Source organism: Alternaria rosae (assembly GCF_020736505.1).
Source record: "Alternaria rosae strain MPI-PUGE-AT-0040 chromosome Unknown BKA58scaffold_12, whole genome shotgun sequence".
In the NCBI taxonomy this organism is placed as follows: domain Eukaryota; kingdom Fungi; phylum Ascomycota; class Dothideomycetes; order Pleosporales; family Pleosporaceae; genus Alternaria; species Alternaria rosae.
The window spans coordinates 505,465-529,121 of record NW_025763581.1 but is presented as its reverse complement, the minus strand read 5'-3'; the positions used below and the strand labels follow the sequence as shown (position 1 = coordinate 529,121).

The 23,657-nt window shown below is 53.0% G+C and overlaps 7 protein-coding genes across 7 annotated transcripts; 3 read left to right on the top strand and 4 right to left on the bottom strand.

Moving 5' to 3' along the window:
- Positions 1 to 1,233: 1,233 nt before the first annotated feature.
- On the top strand, positions 1,234 to 2,936 carry BKA58DRAFT_325416 (SPRY domain-containing protein; the record flags this gene model as incomplete). The annotated part of the gene is made up of 3 exons (XM_046168009.1): positions 1,234 to 1,633; positions 1,687 to 1,992; positions 2,044 to 2,936. 3 exons carry the CDS (start codon positions 1,234 to 1,236, stop codon positions 2,934 to 2,936), a joined length of 1,599 nt encoding a protein of 532 aa, XP_046020595.1.
- Positions 2,937 to 4,695: 1,759 nt separating this feature from the next.
- Positions 4,696 to 6,192, top strand: BKA58DRAFT_406168 (uncharacterized protein; the record flags this gene model as incomplete). The annotated part of the gene is made up of 2 exons (XM_046171936.1): positions 4,696 to 4,785; positions 4,954 to 6,192. 2 exons carry the CDS (start codon positions 4,696 to 4,698, stop codon positions 6,190 to 6,192), a joined length of 1,329 nt encoding a protein of 442 aa, XP_046020594.1.
- A 4,576-nt stretch (positions 6,193 to 10,768) lies between these two features.
- BKA58DRAFT_58764 (uncharacterized protein) lies at positions 10,769 to 13,088 on the bottom strand. Its single transcript, XM_046175581.1, has 5 exons — positions 12,688 to 13,088; positions 12,331 to 12,636; positions 12,048 to 12,275; positions 11,959 to 11,995; positions 10,769 to 11,908 (listed from the first exon to the last, which is right to left on the bottom strand). The coding sequence occupies exons 1-5, from the start codon at positions 12,795 to 12,797 to the stop codon at positions 10,925 to 10,927; spliced, it is 1,665 nt and encodes a 554-aa protein (XP_046020593.1). The 5' UTR covers positions 12,798 to 13,088; the 3' UTR covers positions 10,769 to 10,924.
- Positions 12,870 to 13,559, bottom strand: BKA58DRAFT_325194 (uncharacterized protein; the record flags this gene model as incomplete). The annotated part of the gene is made up of 3 exons (XM_046167997.1): positions 12,870 to 13,112; positions 13,151 to 13,327; positions 13,401 to 13,559. The coding sequence occupies 3 exons, from the start codon at positions 13,557 to 13,559 to the stop codon at positions 12,870 to 12,872; spliced, it is 579 nt and encodes a 192-aa protein (XP_046020592.1).
- A 2,798-nt stretch (positions 13,560 to 16,357) lies between these two features.
- Positions 16,358 to 18,689, bottom strand: BKA58DRAFT_369856 (arylsulfatase precursor; the record flags this gene model as incomplete). Its single annotated transcript, XM_046168976.1, has 4 exons — positions 16,358 to 17,092; positions 17,175 to 18,142; positions 18,196 to 18,357; positions 18,410 to 18,689. 4 exons carry the CDS (start codon positions 18,687 to 18,689, stop codon positions 16,742 to 16,744), a joined length of 1,761 nt encoding a protein of 586 aa, XP_046020591.1. The 3' UTR covers positions 16,358 to 16,741.
- Positions 18,690 to 19,441: 752 nt separating this feature from the next.
- Positions 19,442 to 20,555, top strand: BKA58DRAFT_325539 (ubiquitin carboxyl-terminal hydrolase 2; the record flags this gene model as incomplete). Its single annotated transcript, XM_046168015.1, has 4 exons — positions 19,442 to 19,477; positions 19,529 to 19,864; positions 19,921 to 20,051; positions 20,120 to 20,555. The coding sequence occupies 4 exons, from the start codon at positions 19,442 to 19,444 to the stop codon at positions 20,553 to 20,555; spliced, it is 939 nt and encodes a 312-aa protein (XP_046020590.1).
- A 317-nt stretch (positions 20,556 to 20,872) lies between these two features.
- Positions 20,873 to 23,551, bottom strand: BKA58DRAFT_58701 (uncharacterized protein). Its single transcript, XM_046175580.1, has one exon. It carries the CDS (start codon positions 23,312 to 23,314, stop codon positions 21,191 to 21,193), a length of 2,124 nt encoding a protein of 707 aa, XP_046020589.1. The 5' UTR covers positions 23,315 to 23,551; the 3' UTR covers positions 20,873 to 21,190.
- Positions 23,552 to 23,657: the final 106 nt, after the last annotated feature.

Sequence of the window (23,657 nt, the reverse complement as noted above, 5' to 3'; positions counted from 1 at the left end):
CTTTTGCTTCTTCTTCGTTAATGTATTGGGTCCGCTATCGATTGTTCAGGGTATGAGCTTTGACACCGTTGACGTCAATGGTGAGCGGGTCGGCATCCTATCCATAGAACAACGCAAGGCTGATGTCCAGGCTGTGTGTGATGAAAGCGTGGGACGAAATTCCAGTACAATCGGCCATTGAGCACAACATGATGTCAGACAGGCTACTGAGTCGTCGGGAACTTAAAGAAATCCCCTCGCGCGTTGAAAAAGAATGAGCAATCATGTTGCTGACTTCAGAACATGGAGACGAGCCCGAAAGAGCACTTCACTCTTTATGTATGCAGTAACGAGATATTGATAGGGCTTACCCATATCAGGCACAGACGCTAGTTGCTGAAGCGCCTTTGAAGGCGGCTCTGCTATGTTGGTGTTTCAGGACTGTACGACATGGGATAGTAAGTGGATCGAGTGCCTCAGAAAGCATTTCCCCGCGCCTGAACAAAAGCAATCAGTAGAGGACTAATTTTGGCACTGTCTATTCTGGCATGTCTGGAGTAGCGATATGTCTACTTTTGACGAGGGAGCGGAACCGAAACTGATGCAAGTCTAGCGGTTTCTCTTGTGTCGTGGAAAGCTGCAGCGTTCTGGAAGTGTGGTGCACGCATGATGTCGTGGCCATGCAAGTCTGAGTTGGTTTTTCGGTCTGGATTGCTGCGCGACGACTACCATGGTCGAGGTTGCCGCTTCAAGAGAGCGATGGGAGCCAGCGCAATGCTAAGGCGACGCCGTTGAAGTCTAGAAAAGTATTGATTTTCGCAGGTGTTGTGTTTCGCGGCGAATCTGTAACGTGACGGGTAGATCGGCAGAACCCAGGACCGGGGACTCAGAGTGTCGTGTGCAGGCGGAGGTGGCAAAGCGCCGCGCGATTCCAAGCCAAGCTGCGTCAGGCACTTGACGTCTCACGCCGATCTCACAATCACGCCAGTCCATCATCACACTTCGACGCCTTTCCTTCACCCTCACCCTCGACGGCGCACTGCTACCGACGGCAATTCGCACCTTCACCACGACCCATCGCGTCGCTATCCCGCCGCCAGCTCTGCCAGCCATCCGCCGCGGCACGTCAACGAGTGGTTACCGGCCCCCACTGATCCGTCCAGCGACTCCACTGGACGACTTCATCCCGGCACGAGCGCTGCTGCGCCTATCGCAACCGCTCTCACCGAGTCGCAACCCCCATAGCACTCGAATATGCTGCCTCAAGAACCGCTGCAAGCGGGCTCGCCGCACACGACGCTCTCCCGGTCCTACTACCCGACCGGCAATGCGCCCTTTGCGCATGCTACCATCCTCACCGGACAACAGGCTTCACATCACGATGATGTGCGGATATCAAGATACAACAATAGTCTCGGCTCGACGGCCAAGGGCATTATGATAGGCATATTCTCCGTGCTGGGCGCTGCGGGCGTGTGCCTTATCATCGCCGCCATTGTTTACTACTTCCGCTACACCAACACAGGACGCATCTTTCTCGACCGGATAACGCGGCCGGGTGAATATGACGATGAGCAGCAGTTTGCCAAGGAGGAGGCCGAGGCGCTAGAGGATATGGATGACCTGCAAAGAACAGAGTACATGAGAGCGAAAGGTATGGCATACGGCAGGTTATTGTGCAGGAAGCGTATCAGCTAACCTCCATAGCATTTGTGCAAGCAAACCCGCCCGAGTCCGTTCAAACCGACATATCACTATCGCAATTCTTGGCTATACAAGAGAAGGGAGTGTCTGCTTGGGAATTCGAGCCGGAACTGGAGATCGCCAACTGCTTTGTTGAAGGCCGCACGGAGATTGAGTTCTTTGACTCGGAGTGCAGTGTCCAGAGCAACCTCCCGATACCAAAACAGAATGAAGTCTACTACTGGGAAGCCAAGGTCTACGAGAAGCCCGAAAACACTAGCATTGCGATTGGCGTCACAACGAAGCCGTACCCGTTGTTCAGATTACCAGGTTCGTAGATTGTTGCAACCCACCCATATTTCGTGTACTGACATCTTCTAGGATACCACAAAGCCTCGATATCATACATGTCCAATGGAAACCGCCGATACAACCAGCCCTTCCAACCCTCCGCCTACGGTCCCTCCTACGTTCAAGGAGACGTCATTGGTGTTGGATACCGACCTCGAACAGGCACAATCTTCTTCACGCGAAACGGAAAGAAACTCGACGACGTCGCCCACGGACTCAAGACACAAAACTTCTTCCCCACCGTAGGCGCAAATGGTCCATGCCAGGTACACGTCAACTTCGGCCAAATGGGCTTCGTCTTCATCGAGGCCAACGTCAAGAAATGGGGTCTAGCCCCCCAAACCGGCAGTCTTGCACCCCCACCTCCCTACGGCAGCGAACAAGGATCCATACTCCTCGATTCTGGTCGTGAAGGCATAAGAGAAGGCATGGGCGGAAGCTACATCCAAGCCGGTTTCGGTCACGGCCGCTCCAGCAGCCAGCAAATGCGTCTCGGACGCCAAGTACCAACGAGTCCTGGTCCGCAACGCAGTCCAACCGACATCTCATTAGCTGCCCTTAGTCTGGTCGATTCTAACGAAGATGTCGGAGAAGGGGCTAGCCACGATGATCACGCGACAACCACAATTCCCGTCGACCAACGTCAAGGTCTTGGTCTTCTGTCACCGGGCGAACTCCCTCCGGAATACAGTAGTCCTGTTGGCTCGCCCAATCTGCGCAACACGGCCCACCACGAAAGAAACGGATACTGGGACGAGCGAGCACCGCTTTTGTCGAACCAACACCAGCAGCAGTCTGGGGAAAGAAGCCCGCCGGTTCCGAGCTACGATGCTGCGATGGCTGATACACCCGAGATACGGCGTCCTACCATCAGAGTGAGGAGCGCGACGGAAGCTGGTGTGAGACCGCGTGGACCCCGCTAGATTAGATGGGAAGTCATTTTTCTTTTGTGTTTCTCTACTCCATTGTTTTGGCGGATCTGAGAGGAAGATTGCGTCTTTTCACTATACCCTATCGCTCACCTTTACTTTTTCCTATCTTTGTTGGGGCTGGGTCCATTGCGAAGGATCATTGTGGATCAAACGTACCGCTGCGGGGACTTTCTCCATGGCTTGCGCGCATGGTAGCGAAAGATATCTTTGAGCGGCCTGATCTCTTATGATCCATCCTACCCGGCGTTTATGGAAGCGAGCATTGTTACGTTTATTCTTGCTTTCTGGGAGGTGTCACGAATCGAAGCACACGAAGGTTCTCTTGCTCTAATGGCGTTTTCTAAGGGATAGATTGGCTCGATGTGTGTTTGAGCGAAGATCAAATTGGATGGTTCAGTTTGAAAGAGCTGCTCATGTGGTGGCTTTTGGATTGTAGTTGTAGAGCGACAGGCTTGGATTGTCAATACACACGCTCTTGCACCTGAAGTTCTAGGTACGTGTCTGCCTCACTAACATGGTTTCTTTAAAAGTCCCAAGAAGAGAGGCAAAGAGATGGTACAAATGGCAAAAACTCTTATTTCGTCCCTGTAGAGAACCATGGTACTCTTCCAGATAGCCATACTTGACTCACCAAAGTGAAGACCAGCGCTCACTCAATCTGTCGAAGAGCTTTATCTCACTTTCTATCTTCTCAGATCCTCCCGACCGCACAAAGTATCGCCACAGCCCTCGGTACCTCTTTCAGTACACGAACAATGTCCACGTATAATTCATGGGCGGACAGTCCATGGCGCAGCCCCGTAATTGTTTTAGAGTCACTACTAGAGTCACTCATCCTTGAAGACCTAAAACGATTCTGGAACTGCCAGAGAGAGGCACAACTCCGCTTGATGCAAAAAAGTAATTTGGACCTTGAATGACTGATATCGTGTTGTCCTTCGCGACGTCGAAGGCATGGTACCTAGGTGAAATAGCAAGGGAGAGGTGCAATAAGCTCACAAAGTTCTAATGGCCTTATTCTGTGCTGCAAGGATATCCACTGCATGTACGTTGGGAATAGCCAAAAACCTTATTCCACCTTTTAGTTATTACTTTACTTTAGTGCTCAGGCGGAGGAAAGCGGAAGGAAAGAAAGGGGGAGAGAGGGAAAAGGCTACGCGTATGCTTCATGAAGAAGGAGCTTCTCGAGATAGTTCTTACCTCTAGTAAGGATGTTATGTTTACTATCCCCTTCTAGGCTTTCTTATCTGTAGACTGCACCGTAACGTTCATAATAATGTCTTCACAAAGCCCTATTGACGTTTACGAATCCCCGATCACGAACAGAAAGCGGCTATGCAAAGAGCGAGCAACTTTCGAAGCGCAACTTACCTTCGCCCGCCTCGCTCGCATCGTGCGGTTACGAGGTCTAGTCAGGGAGGTTACGCTCCAACACTGAGAATTCTCTCAGGACAATGATACTATCTTGCAGTATTATGATTAGTAGTTTGTGATATATGTCAAAGTTCGCTCTCTAAGTAAAGAGGAGTCAAGAGGCCATAGTGTGTACGTACGAACATTTCAAGACGTTGATCTTTACAGTCAGTAGTATATACAGTCCTGCAAGGGAGGTGCGATGATGGTGGCGTTGTGCTGATTGCGTAGCAAGATACTTCTAGTGCCAAAAGTACTACATGCAAGCGACGACCGGTCAACGTACCTAGGTGGCTACAAGATGCTCTGCCACTGAGATGTCTTCAATGACGCAACTATGTCGCTTTCACGTGCAGGACGTGGCTTGGTTGCTGCTGCCTTCCAGATGCGTGAGGCGGGGTTGCTCAGCCCCTCGTCACTCAAGGCTGTAAGTGAGGCAGTGCCCGGGCATCATCAATCATACATCCACCGCCATCCTCGCTTGAATCTTGCTGAATACATGCCACTTTATCTCTCTTTTCGACTACCGTTATCCTCCTTGTGGTCTTCACGCAACATCACACGGTTGCGTCTCTCTTTATTCTAATCATTGTAGTCTCGCGACTTCACTCAACAGCACGCGTCTGCATGCCTCATTACCATGACTAGTCTTGCTTTCAACGGAACCCAAAGCGGTGACCAGGATTTCGTGGTCAGCGGCTTCTACGGTCCAGGCGGATGGGCAGCCTGGTGCATCAGTCTCGCCGCGTCTTGGGCACCGATTCTGCTCAAGGACTACACGCACAACTTCCACTTCATCGCTACTGCGCTATACATGAACTGGGCGGCTATGGACTCTTTCCGATTTCTGTCCTTGCGACAAAAGTTCGATGAACTGGCTGCAAAGAAGGAGAAGTTAGACCGAGATCGCTTCTTCAGTATTGAGAACGGAACAGACACATTAATCGTTCAAAAACACTGGACATCGAACTTGGATGAAACTGGACTACGGGGTGTCTTTGCAATACCTAGAATGCAAAAGGTTACAAGAGACATTCAAGGGGCCGAACTTCATTCCCCAAATATGACAATTCCTGGACTATGGGACTTGTACACGGTGCCTACAACAAACGATCTTACGAGTCAACTTCAACTAGTCGAAACCCAAATCGACAACATGACAGAAAACCTTCAAAGAGAAGAGTCCTTGATCTGGAACCAAGCGCATCATTTGCAGGCAACACTGGCAGTTCTGAACCTTGGCATGCTGCATTCCTGGGTGCAACTGTTGGTCTGCATATGGAAGCCTCACAAAGTCACACCCACGGAGACAGCGCCATCATGCAGAAGGCGGAATTTGATCACTCTCATGGGCCTTGTTCTTCCTTCGATCGTACAATTGACAGATTTACTGTTCCATAATGGAGACATCATAAATGGATGGTCGGCGCCCATAGTGTGGACCATGGGAATCATGATAACGACTAGTTGGTGTCTTCAGTACACCAGAATTCTTGCTCCGCTACTACCTGGCCGGGGCACTATGCTCAAGTGCATCTTTGCATCAGTCTGGGCACTTGCTGTCGTAGGGCTGTACGCGCTCTATTTCTGCTCACTTCCATGTATATGGGTCAAGGGACCGCGATGCGGCTTGATACCACACACGCCTTCTAAGATCACGGAGATGGACCAGGCATTCGCTTTATTCGCTGCACTTCTTTATTTCGTCTATGACTTTCGTTCGTTGTTAGTTATGTTCTTCAAGTTTCTAAGGCTTCATTTTGAGAAGCTACTTTTTGGGGCTCAGGCTCATCACAACACATGGGCTGGCAAGCCGCTTGGGCTGCCGTATTGATGGAAGCATGCCTGCAGACAAGAGCGACGCTTTGTAGTATCTCGGGGGTTAATACAATACCTTTTCGTTCGTTCTACTGTGTTGTATTACCTCTGTGAGTTCTTCTGGAGGATCTTTATACACGAAGCTCTTCTCACTTCCAAATACCTGGTATGCCTCACTCTTCAAAGAAATCTTGCTTCGACACTGTCCGGCCAGTTTCATTACTGGGACCAGCTAAACCATCTCTCCTCTTACCGCCGTTTCGAAGATCAAAGCATGCACTCAATGCCCCCTGTTGAAGAAAAAGACACGAAAATGGCAGGATACATGTCCATCATCGGCAAGTCCGAAGAATCGTCATCGTCAACTACGGCACTCCAAAGGAGAACCATACATTCGCAGGGAGCCCAAAGGTATTTGCCGTTTCTCCACAAAGATTCCAAACAGATACAACAATACCCAAAAAACCCACACTCCATATCCCCATTTACTCGGCCGAGGAGTAGACAATTCCATCATTCCCCAAAGCGGCTTGCATCCATTTCGCGTATGCAGCTACATGCTGAGTGTCCAAATAAACGTAGTCCATGTAAAAGATCGCAGGTACATCCGTTCGTTATACACAAACGAACCCAACCCCCACCGACCCAATCTCACACACTCCAATCACCTTCCAGAAGCCTTCTTTTCGCGCCAACCTCGTATTTCGGAGTTATAAAAAAACGAGTTAAGCCCCTACTTTACCCACATTCCCACTACCGACCGACCGTACCTCAGGCCCTTCTCGTATCCACGGCACGTCCCATTAGCGCGACGCTGCTAGCCATGTGCGTTTATGACGATATGATGGTACCGAGTAAGACGCCAGTGAAAAGCTACTCCTTGCCAGTAGTGCGAGCACGCGTCGCGTTCTCAGCGATCAACACCGCGTACGTCTCGCAGTCACGTTACCCAACGTAGTTCGCCCGTTTTGCGAGGGATGTAAGACCGAGAGCTAGGAGCGCTGCTTATCCACCTATTTCCACTCTTTCTCAGGCTTGTAAGGTGTTGCGATGTACGACGTACGAATCAGAGGTTGCGGGTTAGTACGACGCCGAAGGGACAAAGACGATCTTTGGTGGCTATGTTTTTTATGTCTAGGCCGCGCACGCGTTGCAGAGATTCGCGACGTCGCGACTACTTCTTCGTCGATCTTACACACCGTCCCATCCACATACACACGTTACGTGACATGTGTATTCGCTGATCCTTTTGCAACCTCACGGTAACATTCTCGCTACTGTTAATAGCAGTTTGTAGTAGCACAGCAGAGTCGCAATCGCGATCGCAATCGCATGCACAGTAACAGCAGATCTACCATCCATCGGGTCAACTTCTACCGTCTTAGATATGCCTGAATTCGGCTTAGTCTGACCCCGAGACCCCAGTCGGGGGGGTTTGGAGGGATAGAAGGCATAGAAGGTGAGGCTTAGCTCCCAGACTAAACAGTTATCGGAGGTGGGCGGTCGGAGGGGGAAAATCGACTGAGAATGACATCGTGGGATGCGACGACGGCAATGAGTTCAGGCAGATTTGCAGCGAGAGGTGTGTGTAGGAGATGTCTCCGAGTGACGATGGTTGGAAGTCTGTCTAGAGTTTAGGCAGTTGGGTGGTTAGTTCGTTAATTCGCGACTTATTAAGTTAGCAGGTCGGTCGGCTTCGCTTCCAACCTTTGGAGGGCGTCAGAACGTGGCAATGCGACGCGGCGCCAGAAGAGCGCCAGAAGATTGAACCATCGGATCGTACTTGTCCGAGCAGAACCAAAGTAAAACAAACTTTTCGTCAACGCGACAAAGTCGGGCAAGCTAATGCGCTGGTGTCCGTGCCAGACGCGAGGCTACGAGAACGAGTTCAGCCACCCCTTATGTACGTACGCGCGGATCCTACACTTCGTCCAACGCACGCACGCTTCGGAACTTTCTCCAGCACTCGGCTTCATCACGCCTAGGTTGATGTTGATACATACATGATGTACCGACCGACCGTCCGTCCGACCGTCTCGGTGAGGCTTGCACCCACCCCTGCACGCTTGATCCCTAGAATAGAAATTATCAATGACCTGTTTGGGTTTGGTGGAAATCGTGGGGTGATGGCTCGTGGGGCATGTCAGAAAGCGCGATCTGCCTTCTTGCAGGTAGGCACTGTAGGCACGGCAGGTGCGCGAGCGCAGGGCAGACGCATCTTTCGGCCGACTGAGCACGCATTCTATGGTACTGCTGTTGATCGTCACGGTTTTCTTGTTCGGAAGCCGGACAAAAGCTAGATCCGAGCCAGGTCTGTGCAGTGCGGTGAACAGAACGACTAACGGTCGAGTCAGGGCTGGTGAGCAAGTAGTGCCCGTTGCGTTCTGCCAGGTCAGAATTCTGGATACTGCGACAGAAAAAGTTGGAAATTATGGCGAGTGGAAATGTTTGCATCATCCGATGTTTTTTTGGTGCTTGGTGATGAGTGATCATTTATGCACAACTCGCTCCAGTCGTATCTCCTCGAGACGACATCTCGGCATAATAGCACCGCAAACGCCAACATGGAGGCCGCGGGAAAGGCTGTCAGAGTGGGGTGGACGGACAAGTCCCTCACCAACGAGCTGCGGCCAGGGAGAAAAACGTGTAGGGCGCGATGGAGACAGCGGAGCCCAAACGTTCCAAGGGAGCGGAGCCGCTTGAGCGCTTCTTCCCTCAGGAACGGCGGAAATTTCTTGTGGGTCGCCCTCTCTCGTCCTTCCCAATGCACGTTTTCTTGGAAGCCAGGCGTGCCAGGAAGGACGTGTGGGTGTGCACGGAGTTGTACTCGCCTGCCCTGGTCAAGTCTTCCTTTCGCTAACTAACGATGACACCAGGGACGCGGCTAAGGACCTGCCGGACTCCCACGATGCATATACATCTGGGATGTTTTGAAGCAGACCCAAACTTTTTTGCCTGCAAGTTGCAGCACTACCCGATAGCTCTTTCTCGCTGTCGGGCAGACCATGGACATGCCTGGCTGCAGTCCAAGTACCGAGATGCCGAGGCGATGGTTCTTACAGCGCAGTTTCAACCTTGGGGACCCTGGCGCGTGAGCTATTAGCTAAGATGTGACGACGTGCTGGAATTGTCGGTGAACCGCTTTGGGGACTCAGAGCCGAAGGCGGCCATCTTTGTCGACAAGCAAGTGTTGCGACGGCAAGTGTGTAATGGCGATGGGAAGGCAGCGCAAAAAAGCGGAGGACATGGCCTGAAAGTCATAGGAATTCGCTTGCACCTTCCGCCTTCACTGTTGTGGCTTACATGGATGCCGCTCCCGTTATTGTCGTTATGCATTCCTTCGAACGACGCTCCTGGGCATGGAGACTCGGACGGCCAATCGACATCGCATATGCGCAACTTGACGAGAACCTCACCATCAGCCCTATCTTCGCCAACGTTGACCGGTTGCTGCGTGTCTGAGTAGTGTGCCAAGCCGGGGGATTCTGTGGCGGTGCAGCCATCACTGACTTTTCGCATTCGCGCACAAAACAAGGTTGGCGCAGACGGTGGCTGGTGGGAACGGTGTGCTGTTGTGTACGCGCGGCTGGGATTGGCGAAAAGCAAATCCTGTCCCGCTACCCGCGAAAAGCGATCCAGCGCACTGGTATGACATCAAGCTCGAGCCCACGACGCTGTAGGTCATACCTTAGCGCACGTTGTCTTTTGATCCTAAACATCCTTCTTGTCAGGGCTACCCAGCCCGGAAAAACTGCACATTCTGACCTGGCGGCTTTGAGAGAACTATCGCGCTGCATCGATAACCCGTTTTCGGCAACATGCTTGTACGTAAACCCGCAGTGCTGGGTTGATAATGGGAAGCGATGGTGGGGTACGCGGTGGTGATTGGCGGCAGGAGGCTAAAATTGGTAGCTGACCTGTCCATCTTTCACGCGAGCATGCAGGGCAGACCCTGGCCATCACATGGAGAAACTAGGACTAGGGCTGAGAAACTAGGACGGTGTTAGACAACCTTAATTCTTCTGTGCATGCTATCTGCTGGTGCCTAAGTATCCTTGCCTCTACTCGGGGAAGTGCGGATTGTCCTCAATGAGGAAGCATCTCGCAGAAAGTAGTCTCCGTTGTCGTAGTGAGCCGCCTAATGCAGTCGCTGTCCGTTGTATCGTTCTGTGGCGTCTGTGAGAGCCTCGTCAGGCTTCCTCCACGCCGTGCATCAGTCCCGCAGTTCGATGCGCCTTTTCCTACAATGTAGCGAACTCCGGTCCAACTGCGGCTGACATAACAGGGGACGATGCGCGCGTTGCATGTTGGTGCGAAACATGTCCACTTGTTGTTCCGTCCACCTTGCGTCTCTCCGGATATTGCGCCGAAGCGCCGTGGCAGCCAAACCATGAACGGCTTACGGCGGAAGCCACAGCACCGTGCCAGTGGTGGCATGTCATAGGTCCGACTCGGGTGTCATGATTGACAGAGATCAATCGATCGGAAATTGTTCGTCTCGCACACCAGTGGATGCAGCGAGGACGGGCCGGCGGATGTGATGGTTTGCTACGTCCGCAGGGTTCCTCGAATTTCCGCCGACGTAGTGCTCTCAAGCGTGGTCGTACTGGCTGGGAAGGTACCCCGCAGTGGACGCCTGGCCTTTGTCATCTCCATCATCCAGCGCGGGAGTGTGGTGATGCGATTGAGAAGCCACAATCTGCATGGGAGTAGTCATTTGGTTCCTGGGGGATCGTTCAGCGCGTCGTTCACGTCCAGATAGGTGTAGCCACGAACCCGCTGGGATAACCAGATTGCATTCCAAACGCGAATGCATGTTCCTGTGGGGCCGAGTATGGCGGCAGCAGCGCTGCAGGCGACCCCAGCGGAGATGCATAGCTGCTCGACGATGCGTAGCTGCTAGCGGTGCCATATGTGTCGACGGTACCAGATCGCGGGACTTCGAGGTACGGTGATGTCGGTGCAGAAGCCATGCCATGGGGAAGGAACGTAAGCGGTGATGGAGCAAAGGCGGGAGACAAGCTCTGGCCGTAGCTGTATTGTGCGATGTGGTTTTCCAGGTCCAGATTGATGCTCTCCAGTGCGTAGGCGGACTGCTGCTGCATCGGCGAAATAGATGTCATCTGTTGTCTAGACCATTCTCGCCGAGTCTTGTAAGACGAAACCATGTCGATAGGAAATTGCACTAGATAGGACATCGTCTGCATGCGCGCATCGTATCGTGGGTCTTGGAAACTCTGGACCAACTGGTTTATTTCCTCCAATGGGCGAAGAGAGAGGTCTGCAACAAAGACAGAAGCAACATCCGGGAACATTGGCTCCAAGGCTAGCGCGGTAGCGTAGAAGTGAGCCAGAACAACTAGGACATTGACATCTCCACGCTTCGCAGCTAGAAGTGAGATGGGGACCCAGAACAGCCACTTCCGTAATGCGTATAGTTGATTGAACTGTTCTTCTGGGCTCTGCGGTTGATTAGACGATCTCAGGCGGTCGAGGTAGCCCTTTAGTTGGTCCACCCATTTCGATTCCTGTTCATTGCGAGTAAGGTAGGGCTGTAGTCGTTGCAGGGAGGCGTGGATATCGACCAAGGCGTTCATGTGCTCTCTTCGTGCTTCTGGCGAAATCGGGGTACTGATCGGGTTCATAAAGTGTCGGTTTGGCATAGGTGTGTGCTCTGCAATGTAGTCGGCGAACAGAGACTCATGCCTCCAGGGCTGCATGGATTGGATGACCTGTCTGGAGTCAGCGTCTGAGCTTACTTCTTCGTGTTCGTGAAACCTACGGTTTTGGTGCCTGTGACTAGAGAAGCCCAGCCTCGCCTAATGCCTTGCGTCAGTTTTGATTACCCCAATATATTCAGATCGTCCTTACCAGTCTGTCGCCTGCCATGCAAGCAGGAGAGACGCCGCAAGCACTGCGTCCGAGTTGTGCTTAGTAAAGTTGGTGATGCCGTCGTGCAAGCCCTTGAGAGCAAGACTTGCATGATGGAATGCGAGGTTTCGGGTTTCGGTTGATTGAGAGATCCAGGCCAAGTGCGAGGCAGAAAAGGCGAGGATGCTGTGCATAACGAATGGATGGGTTGCGGCTATGCTCAAGAATCTAGAAACGTTAGTGTTGCTATTGGGCATAGTCGCTTGGGGTGGTAGGTGCGTACTTGGGCATCATGTCGGTCCAGAGAGTCGATTTCGAGGTCCTGTTTCTGAACATCTCATTCGAAATAGAGGCAAGATGGTGCACCAGACGGAGGTCAACCGTCGTCAAGGCGCGCCACTGCGGCTGTGGGTATACTCGGAGATCGGGGAAAGGGAACTCTCCCGTCTGTCTCCAGAGTTCGATGGTGGCCTCGATCTCGGGCGTCCAGAGCAGGTTGGGCTGCTGAGGAGACTGGGGAGACTCTGGCATCATGGCAGTTGGACTGTCCATGTAGTCGCAGCGAACCTGGTGCTTGGTGCAGTTGCGGCTGGTGTAAAGTCAGCACATGAGTCGTGAACAAAGAGTTGTTGGTTCTCACCATTGCGGGAATGTTTCATCACAGCGAATATGCCGCCTCTTGCACGTCTTGCAGCCCTTTCGGGACTTGGTATGGCTGCGCCTTGAAGGGCCTCCACCGGGACCAGCCATTTTTCAAGAGGGTAGATGAAGTAGTTTAGCGAGAGTGGGAAGTGGACCGTACGGCGTGGTCGTCGTTGCACGTCAGGGTACAGGATCAGTCGTAGGCAGTGTTCTCTTGTTGTGTGCTATGCGAGATGGACGGGAAGGTGGGATAGACGAGGGGCTGTGTATATGCGGGCGGTAGATCTGGCGAGCGGTTGATAAAGCGAGGGTAATGGGGTCGAAACCGGTGACTAAATTGGACAGGGTGTTGATTTGGAGGCTGTTCGTGGGCGTTCTGGTGATATATAGTGCAGAGTGCAGATGGGATGAGCTTAGATAGCTCTAGGGCTGGAGAGATATTGACGCAAGGCCAGCAATACCTCCGGCGGACAGGCTAAGAGGGTACGACAGGACGACGTGACAGCGGAAGTGGTCAAGCTCGTCTGCAACCTACCCCCTGCACAGTGACCATGCAGGATCAGGACAAGGCTCGAGGCTAGAGGCTCGCCAGGCTGAAGAAGGGACTTGGGTGGTATGCGAGCCAAAGCGCAGGGTGACTTGTGCTCGGTCCCAAAGACGACAAACGTCGAGAAACGGGGCCAGGTAGGGTTAGCCCAAGGTAGCGGCCACACAAATAGCAGTGACGCCACGAGCGGCGGAAGAGGGACTTGGGTGGCAGCCCGCGAGACGGGAGAGGCTAGCAGGGAGGGCAGAGAAGCTTGCGGGAGCTACAGACGATGGAGTGACTGATACCCAGATGGCACCGGCTGGCTCCTGCTCGTATGACATAGCCCCGGTGTAACTCCCGTGGGGATTAAGGTTCCAACGAGACGTGAACCCTCGCATCCGGCGGGCGCTTTCAGGCATGCATCGCTGCGTCCCTCAAAGAAGATGGGCGTGTTTGGATGAATGAAGCAGGCCCCTGTCGGTGAGGGTTGAGCCCAGGGCTAGGGTGCAGTGTGAAGGTGCTAGTTCGCCGACGGCCATGGAGCAGAAAGCAGCATTTGGTGGCCCTCTGGTCAAAGCCCCTGTCAGTCCGCTTGAGACGGAGACGTTTGAGCGTGCAGGTGCATGAGCCGCTCCAGCTGGGGCTCGGGCTCAGAGCGCAAGAGGCGTGAAAAACGGCCATTCAGGTCCGACGACCGAGGAAACGCCAACAGCTGCGCGGGCCGTGCGTGGAGAACGATCGACCAGTAGCACCTGGATAGCTCGCTGGCCATGCTGTAACGGGTAGTTGGAAGCCGCCTGCGGAATAGTGGGTGAGGGAGGCCACCATGCCTCGCTCGCCGGGTCAGCTTCGGGGCGCGCGCGCTGCTAATTTTTTCGCAGACGCTCCAGAATGTCAGAGTGAGGTGGTAGCGCCCACGGGTGACGGGCGACCACGGGCGACCGCCGCCCAATTGCACGCACTGAGAGTCCAGCTTCGCATCTCGCATTGATGAGGTCGCCATGGCGAATCAGACTGACGTTGCTGATGCGATGCCAGCGATCGCTAAACACTGCGGAAGCCGGGGCCCTCAATATCTCGCGGTCAAAAATAGCCCTCCGTGCGTCACCTGTCACCAGACCGCACGCAAAAAGGGTCTACACACTGCCATCGCGCTGACCATGGTGCCCGCGCTGGCTTCACTTGTATCGATACTACGCTGGCCCATCCTCATGCCGCCATCCTCATACCGCTCCTTCGCATCCAGTTGCGCCGAGCAGTGGCGGCGGACCTCGCTCTATTCTTGTCCTTCCGCTATCGACGGAAGGGCGCCGCGCGATGATTAAGCACTGTGGCTTCCGCTGTGACTTCGCCTGTGGCAATGGCGACACCATCGCAATACTGGGTAAAACAACCTGGGAACCTCCCCCGCCTCTGTCTGGCAATATCTCATGCAGCGGAGAATGCTTGCTGGCGGGGCCTATACAGTAATTACGCGACCCTGCTCGTGGCCGCCTGACACAACAGGCTGCATGCCACACATCGCAGCTGCTGTGACGATATCTCGATTTCGTCGCCGACATCCTCATCCGAGCCTCGTCGTAGGGCTGTACCTATGACGTTCTCTATACGCGCGATACTGTCGCGTGGTGGAGCAAAAGTAGCTGCCACAAGATACGAGTTCTAAACCAGGAACCAGTGGCATCGCGGCGGCACCCGTCGCCTACCTCCCTCTTGCAACCACCGAGGCTAAAAGTCTACTAAATGACATAGCGGAATGCGCGAAAGCAGGTTCATGCGACAAGATATGTATTCGCAGGCTAGGCTTCGTTCAGCCACCTGACTACATCGAGCTGGTGTTTGGTTGTCATAGATCCGTGGGAGCTATTCTTAGGATTAAGGTCCTTTTACCCTGGGAATTTTGCAGCCGACGATGCATCTAGGGCTACCCATGCAGCCATGTTTTCTCTGGGGTTCTGCGACTAGGGTTAGAAGACACCTCTCCACTCGCATCTTTCGTCCATCGTCGCATCGGTCTTTTCCGATGGCCTACTGGTCTTTTCAGCGTAGCCTTTCAGCGTACACTAAGGCAGCGCACTACTAACCGACTCAGCGATTCAGCGACCACAAAAAAACATCAGAACGTTACTATACATACATTTTATGACGTCTGAAGAGGCTTCATGTCGCGACACCACACAGTCAGTCACGCGACAACAAGACATCGCAGCCAAGCCGGTTACCAAATGCAAGTCTTAACACAAACAATCCGTCTTTTCAGCGCGCGCGCAATACACATTCCCCAGCCATCTGCAAGCCACACTTTGCACCTGCACGACCATGCAAAGCATCCCTCTCCACCCGTCGGCCCAGAGCTATAAAAAGCGTCACACCCTGCCCTACCATTGGCGCGGAAGCGATTCTACCGGCAAATGTGGCAGGCGACACAGAGTGAACACACACACACATGCTCTTCTCCGCCCTCACGGGCCATTACCTGCACTGTGACATGGTCAATTGCTCCGAACCCATTGGGGGACTTTTTTTCTCCACTTCCACGCCGGCTGAACATCATCATGACCTATCGCAAAACCAAGTTTTTGAAAACGTTCATGTACAATGCAATACATCATACCTACTATCGTCGATCTCACATCCTAGACACTCTGCCACATACTTCCATAGACATTCATGCCCCCAGTTCAATCCTTCATATTGCCAATATATCGTTCGAGGCTACAAGAAAACACCTATGCAAGCCGGTCGGCCCAAACCTTACCTAAACATACACTACAACTATCATTCTCCCCAAGCAGCCTAAGTCGCTTTCTCAGTATGCCAATCCAAATTCCAATACACCCACCAACCGCCCATGTACAGCTGATCCGTAACCTGATACATAACCCAATGATCCCAACTCTACCAATCACACCCAAGTATTTACGTTTGAGCAAAGTCCTCCGTAACCTGAAACATTCGGTCTCGGCCGTAATGTGTCAAATCTGGCAGGTAATCAGGCCGGGAGCCTTGTCGCTTTCTTTCAATAGATTGCGTTCCCCACACGTGATCGACGACCAGTATGCTGAGTCAGTCACTCGTCTTCGCTTTCATACGAGTCGTGAAAGCATGGGAAAAAAAACTTCCCAGATATGGATTTCTCCATGAATATTGGGTGGCCTGATACCGGTGATGTGTTTCAGATCGCGGTGATGTTACATGCTGAAGGTATTGCCGTGAGGTGAGTGGGGAATGTTTCAGCTGTCAGTGCCATACGGCCATACCGCACCGAACGCTTGGTGCAGGTGTGTGGGTTTGTGCTACGGATAGAGGTTATGTTATGAGATGTGTGGAGACTGGGTTCTTCGAAGAATGAGGCATGTCCCATTTTTTTCAGTTCGAGGATGCGTTTTGGACGTGATTCCTTTCTTTCCCAAATTTCTATTCTCGGTAGTCTCACAGGCGTGGAGAGAAACCTGATCATGACATACCACTCTTTCTTCTCCCCATCACTCCCACTACAAATATCCAATCCATCCCTTCATCATCATGTAGCCCAACTCCACGCATCCCACTCCTCCCTCCAAACAACCGGCTCAAGCGGCCCCTCGACCTCCAAAATCTGACCCAACGCACACTCGTCAAAGCTAACCTTCTTCTGCTTCTCAAGGTAAAACACATCGTACCTTGCGTGCATAGCATCTTTTAGATTGCGCACATTGCCCTCTGGATGCAGTTTCTCCCATGGCCTCGTACACACACGGCCTTTGCAGCGCTTGAGCGTGAGTAAGAGGGCATCGAGTCTAGCGGTGAGTTTCTGGATGGGCCATGTATTTATGCGGGTCGTGGTGTTGGTTGTGGTTGTAGAGTGCAGGTTGGTGAGTTGGTAGGGGTCAGTCTGCGTGGGGTTCGTTAGCACCCCGATTTCCAAGCCTTTGAAGTAAAGAGAGGGGGAGAGAGCAAAGGAAAAGGAGACGAACCTTCATATCATAAAGTTCATGATCATTCGTACACCACACCGTATACGCAAGATCGTACTCCTCCCCCACCACCCTCACCGTTTTGTACGTATTGTTTGCCCACGCACTCTGTCCGTAGAACGTATTACCCTCCACCAGATACTCGCCCCAGAACTCAATGTTGACGTGTTCGCTCTTGCCACCCTTTTCCTGCATCTCTCCCGTAACGGGAATAGGCTCCCCGTCAAAGTCCTCCCGGGGTGGTATACCAGCGAGATGAAACAGCGTAGGAACGATGTCAGTATGACTAGACGGAATGTTCTGAACAGCGTTCTTGGCAATACCCGGACCGCGGATGAAAAAGGGTATGTTGATATCTTCTTCTATGCCGCAGGATTTGCCGGGAGGTAGTCGATGTTGGCTGATGTGAAAGCCATTGTCGGTTGTGTAGATTAGGTAGGTATTCTCCAGCACCTCGGGGTGTTCGCTCAGACGGTCGACAATAGATTCAATGAGGTCGTCAACGGATTGAAGGGTTTGGAGGCGCGCGCGGTACCAGGCGTCGTTGTACTCGATTTCTGAGGCGTTGAGCGGGCGCAGTGTGGAGAAGTAGGATGCTGTTCCTGGCTGGAGGTGGGGATGTGAGATGGGAACTGCGGTGGAAGAGGTGAGATTACTTACTTTGGTGGGGTTGAAGTTCGGTGTTCGGGGTACTTTTACGTCAGGGAAGAGATGCTCGTGTCGCTTCGCAGGGACGGGTAGGTTGAACTTTGTAGGGCGGGGATTGGTGATTGTTTCTGAGTGGGGGGCTATGGGTGCGACGCCGATGAAGAAAGGTCGGTCTGGTGCTGCGATGGCTTCGTCTAGGAATGTGACTGCAGCATTGGCTACGAGGTCGGTTGAATATTCTCCTGGTAAGTTTCTGTAGATGTCGTGGTTACGCGTCATGGTTGAGTTGTAGAAGACGTATGTTCCGGGATCAATCAGGACTGTAGATGTCAGTGGCTTCACAGCGTTGTTGTAGTGGTACTGGGATGCTTACAGTCAGAACTATTCCAACCACTGGCTCGTGGCGCGTTGTATGTAGAGGTGGAGTGTCCATTCATCAGTTTTCCAGTGTAATATGTGTTGTAGCCCGCCTCCTGAAGCCACACGGGTAGATAAGCATCATTGAAACCTTCCTCGATGAACCTAGGATATCCACCTGCTGGTAGTTAGTACAATTTTCTAGCTTATCCCCTTTACATCCCACATACCATAAGGAGCAGAGACGTCCGTGACATTCGTGTTATGGGCAGCTTTCCCAGTCAAGAGCGAAACCCGTGATGGGCAACATAGTGCTACGGTGCAGAAATGCTTCTTAAACCAAGTTCCCTCTTGGGCGAAATGCTTCTGCACAGCAGGTTGGTAGTCAAGCGAATTAAGATGTAAGTCTTGATCGTCCGTAATGATGAAGATGAAATTGGGTTTGGTAGAGCGCACTGCAACAGCGGCTATACCGAAGGAAAGCAACAGTAAGATTTGACTTGGAATCATGGTTGTGGGTGGAAATTGAGCTCGCTGGACTGCACAGTGTTGATATACCTTTGAATTTGTTTACACTCTGACGTATCTGGGTAGTCACTACCCACGTCCATCGCGCGAAGTTCCAAGTCCATTGCGTGCTCGGGAAGCAGACCAGGGCCCACTCACGATGCATACTAGTAGCCATAGCTGCCAATAGGACGGAACGAAAAGTGACGACCGACGTGAATGGAATCGAGGTCTAGTCCTGAAAGGAGAAAGAATCAGAGAGTATGAGCTTATCGTGAAGCAAGCTGAGAAGCGTGCTCCCGATCTATCTGCCGGTACGCAGCAGACCTACCTGTATACGGATCTTATAAGGGAGATCCTGCAAGGAGGTCTGAGATAACTAGAAGTACTGAGTAAGGAGCCCCGTCAGCCTTGCTCTAGCCATAACCTTGGATAGGGTTGGAATGAAACGAAACTTTGGAACAGTAGACGTCATTGCAGGGCTGATGCGCCGACTCCATGCTGTGACCGTACCCGTACATATTCGCCAAGACCTTTGTTCTGTGATACGAGAAGATGATTCCATGAACACGAGCGATACCGGGTAGAGGGTCCAGCACATGGGAAGACCTTGTTCACTTCCAATTCATAGTGGGGCATCGGAACGTTCCGAAGCGCGGGCCGAGGAGTTGTTCCGGCGGCGTCTGTCGATGGCGTAGGTCCGCTCGCAGCGACAGCACACTCGCAAACTCACACCGCTCTCTCTCTACACAAACATGTCGGGAGGTTGGAACACCATAGAGTCCGATGCCGTAAGCCCGCCACTATCCTTCGAGAGAGAAATCGCATACTGACCACCACAGGGTGTATTCACATACCTCATCGAGAAGCTCGGTGTCAAGGGCGTGGAGTTCGAAGAACTCACCACACTTGAGCCGTCAGACCTACAAGCCCTCGGTACACTGTATGGTGTAATATTTCTCTTCAAGTACCCGACCGGCGAGAAACCCAGCGACGTACCGAAAGATGGGACGTACGACTACGAAGCGGCGAATAAGCTCTTTTTCCCTGCGCAAACGATACAAAATGCGTGTGGTACACAAGCGATTGTTTCGCTGTTGCTGAACAGGGAAGAAGAGGTGGATATTGGCAAGGAACTGAAGGAGTTTAAGGAGTTTGCAGGGGACTTTCCACCAGAGGTAAGTGAAGGCAAGGACTATCTACATTGGATAGCAGTGGCTGATAAGAAGGGCAGCTACGAGGAGAAACACTATCAAACTCCGATCTCATCCGCGAAACCCACAACTCCTTCGCGCGCTCCTCACCTTTCGTCGACGAAACACAGCGGACAGCCACTGAAGACGACGATGTCTTCCACTTCATCGCGTAAGTCACCTTACTTACCAACCCACCTACCCTCCACTCCCCCACAGGTCACTAACACACGCATTCAGCTACACATCCATAAACAACAAACTCTACGAACTCGACGGCCTCCAACCCGCGCCCATCCTCCACGGCCCCTGCACGCCCTCCGACTTCCCCAACAAGATAATTCCCGTCCTCCAACGACGCATTGCGCGCTACCCCGCCTCGGAAATCCGCTTCAACCTCATGGCCTGCTGTCGTGACCTGCGCATCCGCGCACGGGAGATAGGCGACGAGGACGAGCTCGAAGAGCAGGAGGACAAGCGCGCGAAATGGCTATACGAGAACTCGCTAAGGAGACACAATTTCGTGGGCTTTGTGGGGGAGTTGTTGAAGGCGGTTACGAGGGCGAAGTTGCAGGAGGGCGAGGGCAGTTATGACGCGTGGGTTGAGGATGCGAAGAGCAGGGCACAGAGGAAGAGGGAGGAGTTGAGGAAGAAGGGTATTCAGGCTGAGGAGTAGGCGGTGGAGGGATTGGGGATGGGTGGGAATTGGTGTGTTTGGGATTAAGGAGACTGAAAGATGGATGCTTGTGCATGACGATACTTGCAGAGCTCTATTGGATACGAATCTGATAATCACAGAGACCTGTCTGTTGGACTACTATGTTGCCTTTCTTGTGTTGAATGAACTTCAAGGTTACGTCGAATAGTCTCCAGACTACACTGATATGCCTCCTACTCACCGCATCCACACCACCAATTCAGTCTCTCACAGCAACCCAAACACACTGAGACCGAGCCACACATGGTAACAGAATAATATCATATCTTCATTCTTCGGTATTGGTATATACTCTCCACACCCATGCTATCCAACCAAGGGAAAACCTAACGACACGCTCCCGCTATGCCCTGACCAAAGGGAACAACCATAAAGAAAAAGCGAAAGAAAAGGGATATCTTCGATCGAAACCGCTACATTACGTCATGAACATGAACATGAAAGACATGGTATAGTATCGTGTGGTGTATGCATATAGATGATGGAGGCCGTGAGGGGTATGCGTTATAAGCTTGGAAGAAAAGTAAAAAGTAGAACAAGGAAAAGAGGAGGAAATATGGGGGTGGGGAGAAGGAGAGCTTGCGGAAGAGCATCTAAGCCGATGCAGCGCAGTACGCAAGCGACGCGGGGAAAATGGGTTCGACTTCTGAAGCGCAGAAGGAGGTCTCAGCCGGTGTCTGGTTGGAAGCAACGACGTCCGTCTGAGCCTCAACCTCAGCAGCGAGAGAAGTAGACTGTTCAGCAACGACGTCGAAGAGGTCGAGGTCCACGGCTGGACTGGTTGATATCTGTTCTTCCGCCTTCTCCTCTACAACAACCTCGACCTCAGCCTTCACCTCCTCAGCCACAGAGTCGATCTCCGGATCCGCAACAGCAAGCACCGGCACAGCAGTAGCAGTCGCAAACTCCGTAACCGTAAACGTAGAATAACTAGTCGCAGTCATAGTAGCCGTAACAGCATTCGGCATGCTTGCCGCAACCTCAGTCGGCAGCTCGAGCATCTGCGCCGACGCGGGTACTTGCTGAGCAGCATGCATGTTCATCGCCATGTATGCGACAGCGACAGCCAGCAACAAGATAACAGAGTTGCGCTTGTCGCTGAGCAGAAGAATGATGTAGTTCTTCAGCAGTGTGCTGAGAGGGATCTGTGCCGCTGAGAGACGTGTGGCAGCTTCAGCGCTCTCTTGTTCTTTGATAGCGGTCTCTAGGGCGCGCAGGCGCTGGGCAACCGCGTCGGATTCAGCGAGGGCTTTAGCTTCGAGTTCGAGGCGGACGGCTTCCTTCGCTTCGTTGAGCTTGAGTTGTAGGTCTTCTTCGAACTTCTTCTTCTCGGCGGCCTTTTCTTCGATGCTGCGCTGCAGGGCGGCGGCGGCCTCTTCGAAGCTCTTTTGTAGTTCGGCCTCCTCCTTGCGCTTTGCCTCGTTGGCTTCCTCTTCTAGGATCTTGGTCTTGGCGGCGGCTTCTTGGATTTGGCGTTGGAGTTCGACGGTGTATTGTGCCTTGCGCTTGTCGGCTTCTTGCTCTTCCTGGGCGCGGCGCTCGAGCGTCTTGCGGACTTCTTCGGGGATCCAGGGGTGGATTTCGACGTCGCATCTTTCCATGTCGTTCCAGCAGGCTTGCCATGCGGCGGCGCGCATCAGACCGTTGGCGGCGTAGATCTTGATGTCCCATTTCCGTGTGCCGGCACCGATGCCTTTGCCGGGCTTCTTGAGTTCGCGGTGGCAGTCTATGCACATGCTGTGGTCGCCATTGTGTGAGGTGTTGCTTCCTTCGGTCAATGTGCCTCCACTCATGCGACTGCCTCGCCCAGTGTTCTCGTCGCCGACGCTCGCGACATCGTCTTCATCTTCCCGCTCGTCCTCGTCCTCGGGTGGGACAAAGTGGCCGCATGGGAGCAGCCGGGGTGTCCTGAGCTCCAAGCTCTCCAGTATGCGTTCCTCGAGTAGGTCGTACTCGTCCCTAGGGTGCGGGATGAGAAGCCCGCGTCGCATCAGGATGATGTCCTGCAGTTTCTCCTCCAGTAGCTTGTAGTTCTCCACTAGCCAATCAGGCATGATCCTTGCCATGATGTCGTGCGAGTATGGTACCTGCATGGGCAGAATGGTAACGTGTAGCAAGACCAGCGGAGCCTGCTGTGGTGTCGGGGTCGGTCTCGGACTATGAGGCTCCCGTATGCTCCGCCTCCGTGATCCGGTGGACTGTCTCGACATGTCGTGCTCTGATCTGCTGCTCCTGCTAGGTGTAGCCAGCTTGAAGGAGCCTTTCAGTCGCTCTTGGGAAGTCTGGTGTGCGAGTGTTGGCGGCGGCGACGACATCTGCATGGCGCGGACAGACTCTGTATTCCGGAAGCGCGGACGTTCTTTGCGTGCTCGTGCACCGGCTTCGTTAGCGGGAAGGATGGGTTTCGAAGCTATCGACGACTCGGATGGAATAGCCGAGACGAAGCTGTAATGTGAGGACATGCGCTGCTGGGACCCCGGCCGTGATGTGTAGGAGCTGCGGTAGGGTTGGGGCTCGTCGTCGGGTTCCTGTTGCTGTGCCAGCTCAATGCTATGTACAACGTCGTGGGCCATAGGGAACGAGCGTTCGGAGTGGTACGAGTCACTGCCGTCGAACAAGTCCGAAGGCGACATGGGTTCGCGATCCTGTGGGTCTTCGTAGATGGCGAATGAGGTAAGGCCCGGCTGGGGAGACGGGTGGTGCATGGTAGTAGCCATATCGGACCTTTCTGTCGCTGTGCAACAATTCTTCGCAGTGTGTAACTCAAGGTTTGTGAGATTGAACAATTGCAGAATGAATAGAACGGGAGGTCAGGGATCCCATCATCTGAAATTCATGGTGAGCCGAGGCGGCACCCGGTGGGGGTTGGACTGCGAGGTGGTTGGGATGGCTAGTGCGTGCGTTGTCGACGTGTCAAAAGCGTGCTGGAGTTTGTTTACACACCGACACTTTAGCGCAGCACGGTTGCTGCCCGTAACCACAAAGGTACACCAACGGTCTCGCGCCCCATACTTTTCAACGCTTCCAGCATGGAGCCATCGGATTTCAGTGGGTGAAGCC